General features: G+C 34.3%; 1 protein-coding gene across 1 annotated transcript; it reads left to right on the top strand.

The window, feature by feature from the left end:
• Positions 1-761: 761 nt before the first annotated feature.
• Positions 762-14,117, top strand: LOC145582455 (kinesin-like protein KIN-7O). Its single transcript, XM_081639451.1, has 33 exons — positions 762-885; positions 983-1,072; positions 1,741-1,859; positions 2,053-2,166; positions 2,247-2,328; positions 2,569-2,636; positions 2,709-2,783; positions 2,952-3,090; positions 3,206-3,312; positions 3,388-3,468; positions 3,608-3,676; positions 3,769-3,828; positions 3,909-4,070; positions 4,765-4,821; positions 5,691-5,933; positions 6,093-6,158; positions 6,243-6,413; positions 6,514-6,618; positions 7,598-7,681; positions 7,841-7,990; positions 8,077-8,190; positions 8,286-8,321; positions 8,402-8,605; positions 8,688-8,873; positions 9,487-9,693; positions 9,822-9,911; positions 9,999-10,139; positions 10,950-11,047; positions 12,490-12,568; positions 12,658-12,819; positions 12,957-13,076; positions 13,184-13,252; positions 13,531-14,117. The coding sequence occupies exons 1-33, from the start codon at positions 762-764 to the stop codon at positions 13,756-13,758; spliced, it is 3,900 nt and encodes a 1,299-aa protein (XP_081495577.1). The 3' UTR covers positions 13,759-14,117.
• Positions 14,118-14,254: the final 137 nt, after the last annotated feature.

Here is a 14,254-nt window from a genome sequence, read left to right as displayed (position 1 = left end):
TTCTATTATAATTGTTCTTTAAGATAACTGAATTTTATTGAACTGAACTTATATTTACTGAACTGAAATATTTTTAGTGAATTGAACTTATTTTTACTGAACTGAATTTATTTTTACGTAATATTACTTTTTTATGGTGAAGTGAACAATGCCTTAGTATGGAACTAGGTTAGCACCCGTGCTGATGCACGAGTTTCACAGTAATTTATCTTTGGATTTTTGTAAATTTTGTTTTCATATTTTTTTGAGTTCAAAATGTTCATAAGTTCACTTTAATTCACCTTAACTATGCTAACAATTCCTATAAAGACTCCAACAACCTAATATCAATATAAATTACCAAAATAATAGGTACCTATTTTAAATTAATTACCAAAATAATAGTTATTACGAGTACCTATTTAAAATTAATTAGCATTTTGTTTCAAAAAAAAAAAGCATTTGAGTCGGAAATATTTTTATGAGATAACGCCACGTGTACAATTTTGAAAAAATGATGACATCAGCGATTGTTACATTAATATTAGTTATATAGATTATGGATCACAACTCAAATGAAAATGTAAGAACTTTTTAAACAGAAGAAAAGGCGGGAAAATGCAACAAAAATACGTACTCTCAGTTTCTACTTCATTTTTCAGTTGCAATTGAGCTTCAAACTCAATTCAACAGAGAAACCCGAGATTTTCCCCAAAAAAAACCCCTAATTTGTTGTTGAACAGAAAATTCGAACACAAAATTAGGGTTAATTCAATTTGAAAATGGAGAGGATTTACGTCACAGTTAGGGCAAGGCCTCTTTCTCCAGAAGACGCGAAATCAAGCCCTTGGAAGTTGTCTGGCAACTCAATCTTTTACCCTAATTCTTCTTCTAAGTTCGAATTTGGTATCTTTCTCCTTCATTTGTCGAAATTAATTTCAAAGTTAAGTAATTTTTGTAGGGTTTTGATTGATTTGTTTTTTGGGCTGATAATTTTATGCAGATAGGATTTTCGGAGAAGAGTGTAAGACTAAGGAGGTATATGAAGCTCGTACTAAAGATATTGTTTCAGCTGCTGTCGGCGGCTTCAACGGTATTTTCTTCTCTCCCATTTTAGGGTTGTGTTTTGGGTGTTGGGAAATTAGGGGATCACATGAAATTGGTATAATTGTCGAGGAATTGTATTGATCATAAGGTTGATTGAATAATCGAATGTTTGAGTGAAGCTGTAATGATAGTAATGATAAAAATACTTAATTGTGCTGGAAGTGTGTGTGATTGCAGGTTTTTTTTGGTGACATGGTTAAAATGGGTTGAATTGATGCTGATTTTTTTTTTTTTTTTTTTAAATATTGTTGTTTTGTTTGGTGCTATAGGAAATGACAATAGTGTTTATAGATGTGTTGATGGATGCGTGTATGCGCCTATTGGGCGAAGGTGGAAATGGAACTTATTTAAGTAATCACTTTGGAAGGATGATAGTATTTAAACTACTAATAATTGCTTAAGCATACATATTAAAAGATTTGTTAGTTATTGCGTGGATGCGCATAACTGACTAGTAAGCTTCCGTTGGAGTTTAAAACTGAATGATAATATTGCATTGTTATTGTAAAGTGAGAAATAGCATGGAATAAGAAGGTAAAATGGGTAAATAGTATAAAGTTGAAGGTGTAGTGATTTGGTTTCTATGCTTTAGTTTCTTGTTTCACAATGATCTTTGATATATGCAAATGACTGATGTCTTACACTGATTTTTAGGTACTGTGTTTGCTTACGGACAAACAAACAGTGGGAAAACACATACAATGCGTGGATCCCCTTGTGAACCAGGAGTCATTCCTCTAGCTGTTAGGGAATTATTTGATATAATTCAAGAGGTATATCCTTCATCGAAATAGCCTCTTTGCTACAGGCTTTGGTTGGTGTTGTGTTCTTTTAAATAATTGATCATAGATGCTTGCTGCCAAGTTGTCACATCAATACTTTTACTTGTTTACATATAAGTTCCTCTGCATGATTTTTCTTACAAATGTCAACATCCTCTGATCTTATGTCTTCTTTTTGTTAAAGGTTCCTGATCGGGAGTTTCTTTTGCGAATGTCCTATTTGGAGATTTATAACGAGGAGGTCAATGACTTGTTAGTTCCTGAACACAGAAGACTGCAAGTTCATGAAAGCCTTGAGGTACCTATAACTTATATTCTTACTAATCAAATAAGCTGATCAAAATTTGCACTATCCTTTGCTCACTTCTTTTATTGCAGCGGGGCATATATGTTGCTGGTTTGCGTGAAGAAATTGTTGCCTCACCTGAGCAAGTCCTTGAATTTATGGATTTTGGAGAATGTATGGCTTTTCTTAGATTCCTCCCCCCCTCCCTCTATTTCTGATTGTTGCAAATTTTAACTCAAGAATTATTGTCTGAACTGTAATTGTTGGGGCTAGGCTTAAAGTGGAATAAACCTATTTTGACTCTTGCCAATCACCTTCTGTTAATGTGTTATGCTGCTTTTGAGAACGATTTTTGAGCTACAGTAGAGTGTATGAGTGTTGTCTGGCTTTACATCTAAGTATATTATTTTGCAGCTCATCGGCACATTGGAGAAACTAATATGAATTTGCACAGTAGTAGGTCTCATACAATATTTCGCATGGTATTGCCTCTACTCTTTTATATTTCATTTTAAATTTGTGTAGCTGTTCCGTCTCACTAGTTCTTGTCACAGATAATTGAAAGCCGAGATAAAGCAGGAGATGAAGAGTCTGGGGATTCCTGTGATGCTGTCCGTGTCTCTGTTTTGGTATGGGGAATCCAAACTATTCTAAATCACAATCTGTTTCTCAATCCTCTACTGTAAACTTTTGATTGAGCAACTTGTAACTATATAGCTACATGAAGACTACTGCCTCTGACTTTCTTTTTCTACTGCTTGGTATGCATTCGAATTATATATCATGGTTCAATCCAGAACTTAGTTGATCTTGCTGGCTCAGAACGTGCAGCAAAAACTGGAGCAGAAGGTGTACGTTTGAAAGAAGGTTCTCATATCAATAAAAGCTTGATGACTCTTGGAACTGTTATAAAAAAACTTAGTGAAGGTGCCGAGAGTCAAGGGTAGGATCCACTTAATTGCTCTGTAATCTTTTGGTCGGACGACTTATACATATTACTTACATGTTACATCATGGTCTTTAATTATTTTCTTACTTTTTTACATGTGAGGCAGGGGTCATGTTCCTTACCGAGACAGTAAACTTACACGTATACTGCAGCCTGCCCTTGGAGGGAATGCTAATACAGCTATAATATGCAACATTACACTTGCACAGGTTAGAAAATCTTTGTTTAGATTACTATTTGAGTTTTAGCTGCTCTCCCCTGAATTGTGGTTGTTGCTTTTGCAGATTCATGCAGATGAAACAAAAAGTAGTCTTCAGTTTGCAAGCAGAGCTTTACGAGTCACTAACTGTGCACGCGTTAATGAGGTCTTAACTCAGTTTTTTGTACATTTGCAGACTCTTAAGTCTATTGTTGACGCTTCAACTGCTTATACAATAGTGTTGATGTTTAAGGACACCATAAGTTTTCATTTTTGACCTAATGGCTAATCATGTTCGTTTCCAGATCTTAACTGATGCAGCCTTGTTGAAGAGGCAGAAAAAAGAAATTGAGGAGCTTCGGGGTAAATTGCAGGTTGCCATTACATAAACTGGTATCCTTATTGCAATTATCATTTTCTTGTCTAAATCTCTGTCTTTCTAAGAGAGGAATGGATTTGTTTTTAGGCATCTCAATCGGATCATCTTGAAGAAGAAATCCTCAACTTGAGGAACACATTATTACAGGTATGAGATTATTTTATGTGTAAGCACAGTTGTCAACTGCTGCTGTCTAAGTCCTGAAATTGTTTTACCTGGCCATGTAGACCGAGTTAGAGAGAGAGCGAATTGCTCTGGAGTTGGAGGAGGAGAAAAGAGCTCAGGTGGAGCGTGAGAGGATGCTAGAACAACAAGCAAAAAAGATAAAGAACTTGAGTTCTATGGTATTGAACTCGAATAGAGAGGAAATTCGTGATCATCCTAAAAAGGTGTGGCTCATAGAAAACATGTGCTTGTATAAAAAGGATATTGCTTTTGACGTTTTATATCCCAGGTAGAAATCTTGATTTATGCGAAGTTATCATATACTTATTACACGATCTATTAACTTTCCATAGCTATAAATCCTGAGGTTCCCCATCCTTTTCCATTCCACTTTTCTATCTAAAGATGCTAGTTTACAGTGCTACTACTGGGAGTATGGGACTTGAAGTATACATAAGTTGTAGCAACAAGTGAAGCAACTTATTTCTTGCAATATTGAAAATTATTGTCTAAGAGCATTTAATTTTAAAGATAAATGAGGTGCAGTAATGGGTAATCAATGCTGGTAAAGTGTTATTGTTTACATAAAAAATTATTCTAATTCTGCATGATTTTGAGTTAGTATCTTATTTAGATTCAAGACTTCTACCTCTTCTCCAGCTGTTCTGTCAGCATAAGCTATGCATGTAAATTGTATAAGAAATTACTGCTATCAACATCAAATGCTTTCTGTTGGAGTCTGAATTCGAGAGATGACATTTGGAATTTTATATTTCTATCCTTGTTGTGTACATATCTGCTTTTGCTGTGGTGTTGACATCTTTGTAACTTAATTCTCATTTCTGCTACTTTTGGAGGAGCTTCTTTCTTCAACCTAATTTTGTATAACTCTTACTGTTAATCTCTTTTATTACATAGGACAAGAGACGTGATACATGGTGCCCCGGTAAACTCACAGTGGAGGCTTTCAAAGAAGTAAGGAATTTACTGTGCCTTTGTCATGATATAGAAGGAACTTGTGCACTGTGCCACTGTATACTGGTTCTATTGCTGTTATAATTGGTTTTGAGTGTCTTTAAGATGATGAGATAATAAATGCGGGTGTATGTTAATATTTACAATTTACATCAACATATCCGTTTTCTCCTTTTCATTTTAAGAGCTCTCATTATTGAATAATTAACAATTGTGGATGTGCTTTGTGCTCTTCAGTCAATTTAATAACAGGACTAAATTGTTATTCCTTATTTATAGATTAAAAAAGATTAGTGTAAAGGGATAAAGATAGAGAAGACTGATGAGCATGACTGCATGAGACAATTACTTATTGGGAGCCTTGGGGCTATAATGCAGAGTTTCATTTCAAAGTTTATTTTTTATTTTAATTGTTTTATTTTATTTATTTTATAAATCACAGCTGTCTTTGATGACATTACCATGAGGTGGTTGAAAAAAAAAAAAAAAAATTTGATTCTTCACAGCCCTCACCTGCAATAGATTAGATAAAAAAAAAATAAAAAAAGATTTGGAGATAAAACAATATCATAATTCTTCTATCAATTTTATTTGTATAATTCAGTTTGATACACTTCTTGATCTAAGTGGAAACCTGCATGTGCAATTATGGTTGGATTCAATGTCCCAGGATTCATAACTTGTGGATAATAGTGACAGATAAAATGGGAACTTGATCCCATATTTTTTTTTTTATATATAATTGGTTATCTTTTCTACCGTATTGATTGATAGCCATGTCACTGCTCTTTTTCCTTGTGCCAGGAACTTACTTTTCAGAGTTTCCTAACAAAGTTTACTGAAAAGTTTGAATGGTATTTTCATTTTAGGCATCTAACAAGATGGATTTAAGAACTTCTGGTATGAAAGTGAGACAAGAGCGTGATCAAGGACCTCTTGTTCCTTTTGAAGACCTTGTAACTGAATGTGAAGCTACACGTGATGTCTCTAGCAAACAAAAGAAAGATCATGATGACAGTTATTCAGATGACTGTGTGCTTCCAGACCCATGTACCTTGCTCAAAGTTACTAGCAGGAGAAAAATGCCACAAAAGAAAAAGACCTTGCCTATGGTTAGTATATTATTTCTTTGCCTTTTTCTCCGATCAATACCTCTGTTTTTATGCTGTGCTTAGCGGCTTAGCCTTCTAAACTTCCTATTGTAAGTATGTTACTGCCTTCAACCCTTTATTACAGTGATCTCTGACATACTTCGATTTATTCTCTCTCAGGAGAACAATGAATTACATGAATTGCAAGCAGAATATGAAGACCTTTTCCTGAGATTTGAAACTCAGGTCTGAATTTTTTCTCTGCCTTTGTGTTAAATTAATCTGAAGGGAGGTGACATAATACCTGATTCTTCTTTATTTCAAATGCAGAGGATCATGTATGAAGTACAGTTTGATTGTTTAAATAGAATGTCGAAAACTTATGCAGAAAACTTTGATTACCCTACTCATTCTCCACACAGTAATTCTTTATCCGGTGATAACAATATGCTCTCAGTAGATACAGATGCTACTCTTTTAATTGAACAGCTAAAAGAGCAGGTAATTTTTCTGTTAATATTGGTTTGTTCTACCCTCCTCTGCCATCTTCACCCCTTGCACTTATGTGTATTGTTATGATTATGCCGTGTTTGTCTTTCAGGTTAAGGTGTTAGAAATGGAGAAAGTATCAAGTGAGCAGAATTTTAAAAGTATAATTGATTTTGAGAAAAAGCAGAAAGCATTTGCAGTGGAAAAATATGAAGAGGTATTCATGTTTAGTTTATTTTTTCAGATTTAATGTTAAATTTGATTACATTCTTGTCTCTGAGAAATTTGTATTTTTATATGTGGATATTCATAGTAATCAAGAGCCTCATAGTTTGATAATGTGTGCATGTGTCTGTATTCTTATCTCCACTTGGTGAATCCCATTATATCTGGATTACAAATTTTCATTTGCTCGTCCTGGGGTTAATTCTCTACTACAAGTATACAACAACCAAAACTTATATCCTTATATCACCATGAAATGGGCATTGTTTCTCTTGGGGGAAAAGTTCTGAAACTGCTTTAATTTTAATATTCTACATATGATATTGGGATTAAGAACCATTAACCCTTGTAAGTCTGTGTCTCCTTTATTCTAATCAATTCCAAGTATCTGATTTGGAAAATTAGTTACAGCAGAGGCTGGAGACGGTCATGTTAGTTTAAAGAAAAAGACCCATCGCGGCCTATCTTGGATGATCAGCTTGTTATTGCTTTACGTGGTTAATCTGGTTATGTGTTTTTGTATTGCTTGCGTCATTCTTTTTTCGAATTTCCATCTGGCTTTACATATGCTTTTCTGATTGTCTAACTATTTTTTCTTGACCTGCTCATTTACTTTTCAATGGCATGATTTGCTTCTCATAGTGTTGGTAATCTCACTAGTCTAAAGTCAGAATCAGAAGGATGGTCATGACTCATGCTTGATAATATACATTGTTTTATCGATCAGTAGTTTTAAGTTATGGACATTGCAAACTTTGTGACATATACTAGAAACAGCCTTAGTGCTTATATAGAACTTCTATGAACTTTTTTTTTCCTTTCATTTTCCGATTAGAATGCTTGCATACTCTGTCTCTTTCCCACTACGACGGCTAGTTTGTTTAGCTTTCCATCTTTCAGTTGGATTGTTCCCCTGTTCAATAATTTTCTCTCTTTGTGTGCTGATGGTTTGTGTTCCTTTAAATTTTCAGCTCTATGAAGAGCTCCAGAATGCCAAAAAGGAGGCTGGTGTTGCTTGTACTGAATTGAGTGAAACATATGCTGAAGCAATGGAGGTAAAAACTTGCTGCTTTTGCATCCCTGCAATAAATTTAGTGTTTAATCTTTTGCAGTATAGAAATTCTTGCTTGCCTTTTTCTTCTATCTTTTACTTTATTATTAGTTGAGTGAATGGTAAATTATTCTTGGTTTCATATTATTCTTGGGTCAAATAGGAAAGCAATTCAAACTTAGTGTCGGAGCTTCAATTAGTGGTCCAACAAACATGTGAAGAAGTCCAAAGCCTGAGTGCTTTATTTGGATGCATCTCATCAGTCAATGAGGAACTTCTTTTGAACCATTCCAATGCACTTGACGAGTTACATGTATGTTTTTTTTTTATCCTTTTCCAAATGTTAAAATGTATGTGCTGAAAGAGTAGACAAAGTTGATTTGCTTTGAGTTTGTGCAGAATTTGAAATCCTTTTTGGGTGAAAACTCCGTGTTATTGAGATCAGTTGCTAAAGATCATGAAAAGCTAACCAATAGCTTGAAAAACAGGATTGTTGAACTTGAGAATGAGAAGGTGAGGTATCACATAACTAATAAGCAGCAGGATGAAAGTTATTATGATGGTTTTCATCTTATTTTAACAGATACAATTTCTTTGTAATGATGCAGCTTATATTCAATAGTCAAACTGAAAAAGCCTTGGCTGTAAGTTTCTTTTCCGCATGTAATCTCTGTTGTGAATGTTGGTTTTCTTCCTTTGTAAACACATATCCTTCATGTTACAGGATCTCTCAGAACAGTATGATATGGAAAAATCAGATCTATTTTCTCATATTGATTTTCTTGAGAAAGAAGTCTATTCCTTGTCATCTTCTTCCTTGTCTAGAGAAAAGGAGTCAATGAGGAAAGATCTTGAGAAAACCAAAAATAAGTTGAAAGAGACCGAATCAAAGCTTAAGAATTTAATGCAAGAGAAAACTAGACTTGAGGTACTCAGCTATTTCCTTGTATTAAATCTTAGATAACGATTAAATTTTATAATGTCGAGGTGATGTGCTTTGTCATGAGTAGGGTGAGAGAGCTAATGCTGAAAGAGAGATTAAAAAATTGCACAGTCAGAAGGCTCTTCTTGAGCGTGATATCTGCAAACGAGACTCGCTTGCTGGTAGAAGACGTGAGTCCTATGTTGATCGTCCCAGGGCAGCTGATTCCAAAAAGATGAGGGGTCAAGAAAACGTTATGCAGCAGACACTGCAGGTATAATGAAGTCTTGCTGGCTTGGCAGTTGAATTATGCTAATATTAATTGTAAATAATCTAGGTCAAAATCGAATTTGCATTATTCATAATTTCTATAAGAAAATGGAGGCAGATTTCCATATTAATGGTAGTGAAAAGTATACTACCTCCGTTTTTCTTTAGTTGACACCGTTTGACTTTTACACTATTCACATGCTACACTTTGACTCGCTTTTGTGATTTATAAATACGATAAAATGTAGTCATGTGAGATCTTGTTTGAATCGTCTTGATGTATATTTTATTAATATCCACTTTTTATAATTTTTGATAATTAGAGATATTAAGCGTTAAAAACATGCATTGGCAAGCGTGAATGCATGATAATACAAAGGTGTCAACTGAAAAAAAACGGAGGTAGTATATGATAGCCTCATTTTCCCTTCTTGGTCTTACATGCTATCTGATGAATTAATTACTGCATGCTTCTTCCAAATTAAGACTAAACTTTTGGTGGGTTTACTAAGGTTATTTTTTTTGTAGCTTAAAACTTCTTGTGCAAGATTAATATGAGCTTTCAGCTTTGTAATGTTTTCCATATCTGAAAAATGTTGGCTTTACTTGGTATTTAGGATGATTATAAGAAGCTGGAAGTTCTTGCTTTTGAAATGGAAACAACAATTGCTTCTCTTGAAGAGGAGCTTGCTGCTGCAAAGCAAGAAAAGGAAGAATCACTTGCTAGAAATGAAAGTTTGAGTTTTGAAATTGAGATGTTATCTGACAAGTTTGACGCGTCAAACAATGAATTAAATGCTTTGCAAGAAGAGCTTTCGGATTTAGTAAGCTTCTCAACCTTACTATTATACTTCGTATATGTTTTGTGTTACAGTTTTGCAGATTTTGGATTACTTTTCCTTCTCCTTTGTTACACCAAGATTTTGAAAGGCATTTATCTTATTTTGATCAGAGATTGAAGCTTGAGAAATCTGAAAGCTCCCACCAGAAAATGGAAAGCCAGCTTAATCTATTGGTTGAGGAAAAGGAGGAGCTAGCAATGGTATCTTGATCTCTGATTAAATTTAGAATAATTATATTTACTTTTCTTTGCATTATGTGTTTACCTACTCTGTTTCTTGATTTTCAGCAACTCACAAATACCCTTTTAGAATTGGAGGAGGAAAAGGCAGTGTGGTCAGCAAAGGAAAAGGCTTCTGTTGAAGCCATTAAGGAAAAAGCAAATGCTCATAATGATGAGCTCACTTCATTGTCAAGTGAATTATCAAAGGTAAAAATCGTATCAATATTTTTTTGGTTTTTGAACCTTGCATGTTCTACATCTTGGTAACTCTTCCCCTCCCCATTAATCAAGCTTTTGCACTGCGTATGTGATATGGCTTTTGCACTAAGCTTAAGGCCCCATTTGGTTTGATGTTTTCATGGAAAATAATTTTCCCATTTTTTCGCATTTTCCTTTGTTTGGTTTGTCAAGGGTGGAAAACAATATTTCCCATGGTGGGAAATTGCATCCTTAATGATGGAAAATACTTTCCTTCACAAAACAAGGAAAGCCACGTTTTCCTCTCTCCTCCTTACCTTCTTTTTAGTTTTTACTTTCCTCTCATCCATCCTCACATTCTCACTCCTATGTTTTACTTTTCTTGTATGCAACCAAACAAAGGAAAACTAATTTGCAATTGTACTTTTACTTGAAAATATGCTTTCCATGAAAACTAATTTTCATGAAAAATGTTTTACATCAAACCAAAACGGGGCTTAAATTTCAATTGCCGGGAGGTTTAGTGGTTTTTAGGGGTGAGATCGGGTAGTTGTGGCAAAGTTGATTGAAAACATTAAGATGAGAGAATGTGAAACATGTGACGATTTACTCCCTTTCTCTGTTAAATTGACTGCTTGGTTCAAAGTCTTCCAACAGAGAATTCAAGTTGTGCAAATTATTCGTAATTGTTGTAATGTTTATTTTTATTGTATGATGGTTGTTTATGTTTGATTCAGATGTAGTAACTTTGACATGAAGTTATAATGATTTGTAAATGATAATATGTGCTTAATCTAGCGGTATGTTTTTCATATGAAGGTGAGAAGTGAAATGATGTCTTTCCAAAAGGAATATGAGGCCCTTCAGGAGAGATTGAAATGTGCAGAGGAACATGCAGAGTTGAAGATGAAATGCAGGTCTGCATCAATTGTCTGATCACCCTGCTATTGTTATTTTATTTTCTTGTCATTACCTGTTCACCACCATCACGAAACCATTGATACCAAGTAAAGATGAGTGCATTGTGTCAACAAGCACATTCATCTTAGACATGCTTCTTTTTGTTTAGAGCAGTTGACTTCTTTATCGAACTTGGGTTTGTATCCCAAATTTTTGAAACATCCATGGGCACAGCTTCACTTGGAATCTAGGTTTCACGTTTAAACTCAGCCTTTTCTCCAGAAAACATAGGTCAAGAAAAGTATTTTTGAGCGTAAGGTATTATGATAGAGTAATAAATAGCTCTTTAGGGAAGTATAAACCCAAATAGGGATAGTCCATTTCCACTCCTGCAAAATATTTCACTTGGAATAGTTTCCATTCATTTTTCTTGTGGATTTACTATAGTGAAATGGGTACACTCCCTATTAAAAAAACGAGTTTATACTATGTTTTTCAACATGGACTCAGCTACAAGCCTACATGTATCTATCATGGATTCATGGGTACATAACATGTCCACTTTCCAGACTGACCTCATTCTAGAAAATTTGTATGCTTTTTCCCCTTGAGCTCCAATGCCTGTAAGCATGCTGTTAATTATCCTACGAGGGTACCAATGAAGTAACATAGGCACATAGCTTATGGAACAATCTTCATCGAATTCTTTGAATATTTTCTATAAGCTATTGATGATTATTTGTATGACTGTACCACTGAACACTAGTTCCTGGACTCTATCAAATGAACCATAGTCCATAAAGCTGTAAGCTTTGTTTATTTTCAAATGACAAGTTACTGGGGAGAATCCGAGAATGACATTAACAGAACTTAGTCTATGCATGTTCTCATTCTCTATCACACAATATATGATTAACTTGTTCATTTGCCTAGAGGTATTAGTAAATTTCCATAGCATCAACCAGGCAGCCATTATTCACACAGGTGCACGAATACTGCTATCTGAACTGTAGCTGTGGTTTCTTCTACAAATTATTGTATTTTGTGCAATTGGTGCTTTTGATGGCCTTCATATACTTGGATACTCCGTATAAGATGACACTGATGGCATAATTGAATATTTCTCTTTTATTATTTTTACTTTTATATTTATTTATAAAGATTTTCTCTTCTATTGTAATCTACTTATTATGTTTCATAAACTTAGACTAGATTTGTTAACTGAATTAATTAAAGACATTGTTGAGCATTGGGTTGGGAAAGAGCTGAACAGAAAAGATACAGCATATTCTGTAACTCATGTCAGGTTCTTTTGAATTTTTTATTATATTGGAGAAAAGCAATTTAGATTTTTTTTTTTTTTAGGGCAATTTTGACAAACGTTTAGCTTATGATACTTTCAGCTATTTTTCTTTAGTATAAAGAGAATCACCTTGAGCTTTTCAAATATTTTCTGCAGCATGGAGAGGTTATCCGAGATTGATCACTTGAAACATGCACTTGAAGTGGCGGACAATGAGAAGAGGAATTGTGAACATGTTTGTTTCTTGTTCTATTCAAATTTCAAATTCTGTTGGATAAATTACTTTTCCATGGTACTAGCTACATTGTTCTCTTTCCTTGACAGCAATTGAAGTCCAAGCTTGACGGTTTATCTTCAGAGCATAGTCTCGCGTGCAAAGAAGTGGATAAGCTTCAGACGGAGTTAGCTACTCTCAAAACGGAGCAAAAAGATTTATTATGTAGGATCAAACAAGAACAAGGATCAAATTTGTCTAATGACTTGCAGGTCTCATTTATGTGTCCTATTTGTCAAGAATATTAGTCTGACAGTTGGTAGCTATGCATTGCTCGAAAAAGTAAACCACCTGTAGTTAGACTCCTTATAAAGGCAGTTGACCTGTTTAACTCTTATCATTCTTACAGATGAGCAAAAGCCAGCTCCAGTATATGACTGAAGAGAGGGACAACTTGAAGGCACAAATTGAAGAGCTGCAAGGAAATAAGGTTGAAATTGATGGTATTGTACAATGCAATGATGACAGGGTAAAGTTGATAGTTTATTGGCACTGCCATCTGCTGTATCTGGTAACTACTATTGGATAAGTATATAACCTTAAAGATATCAAAAACTAAGTTTGTTTAATTTGCAGTTGACAGCTCAACATGAAGCAGAACATCTTTCAAAGAGATTAACTGCACTGGAATTAAAGATACATGATGTGAGTACTTGTAGAGTTGGATTTTCTATTATTAGTGTCCTTGTGCATAGAGGATACATAATGTAGATAGCCAAGATAGGAGGCGATTTGTTTGCTGAATTGATCAATAAGCTTATTGAGTTGGTGTTGCAGCAACTATTCTCTCTTGAACTGAACTTTTTATATAACATCTTTTGGAGGAATCCTGTTCTGATGCTGATCTGTCAGTGCTATCTGTTTCTCCTCTTCTGAGATGATCTAATAAAAAAAAAAAAAACTCTTAATTTTTTTTTAATCAGGATGAAGTTAAGAAGAACAAAGAGACAGCAAAGCTACGAATGAGACTCCGATCTACACAAGCTAAATTGGATGTCTTTCGGGAGAGGTACAAGGAGGCTTTAGATGAGCAGGATTTCATGCATAAGAAATTTGAGGAAGCTTCCACTATGTTGAAAGAACGGTTGGCTTCCTACGGTATAGAGGTGCTTAATTTGAAGAAACAACTTGCTGCTGCAAATTCATGCTAACCATTTCATGTATAGATATGTTAAGAGAAACACATGTGATTTGTATATTTAAGTGGTTCGAAATTGGGGATTCCTGTAAACTTAGGTGATTATCATTATCTCTTAGGGAGTATATGTTTAAAAACATATTGAGCTAACGTATGAATTAATTGTAAAAATATATGCAGCTTATGTATTTATTAGGAGTGGATTAACAAAGAATGTAGTATTTTGGCGGGGAGGGATTGATTTTGACGCAGTTTGCTGCTATCTTGGGTTGTATCCTGTATGGCTGTATGTAACTTCATGTTTGATTAATGATGATAAACTCAATTACTCATCCATGAAGTACTATTAACCATTAATAAATTTTTTGTTGTAGCGTTTTTAATATATTATGAACCATGGAAGGTTTATTTTTCATATTTTTGTTTGTATTTAAATGATAGGTTTTTTTTTTTTTTTTTTTTTTTTTTTTTTTTTTTTTTGAATGAGCAAAATGAAAGAAACTTGTTTT

This window comes from Chenopodium album, chromosome 15, assembly GCF_948465745.1.
Source record: "Chenopodium album chromosome 15, dcCheAlbu1.1, whole genome shotgun sequence".
In the NCBI taxonomy this organism is placed as follows: domain Eukaryota; kingdom Viridiplantae; phylum Streptophyta; class Magnoliopsida; order Caryophyllales; family Amaranthaceae; genus Chenopodium; species Chenopodium album.
The sequence above is the reverse complement of the archived record's forward strand: the minus strand, read 5'-3'. Positions and strand labels throughout refer to the sequence as shown.

Excerpts from the sequence above, each read along its gene's own strand:
- LOC145582455 (XM_081639451.1), top strand. The coding sequence starts at position 762 with ATGGAGAGGATTTACGTCACAGTTAGGGCAAGGCCTCTTTCTCCAGAA. Across the intron at positions 12,820-12,956 it reads ATTTGTCTAATGACTTGCAG|ATGAGCAAAAGCCAGCTCCA; the intron begins GTCTCATTTATG and ends TCATTCTTACAG. Across the intron at positions 13,253-13,530 it reads TGGAATTAAAGATACATGAT|GATGAAGTTAAGAAGAACAA; the intron begins GTGAGTACTTGT and ends TTTTTTAATCAG.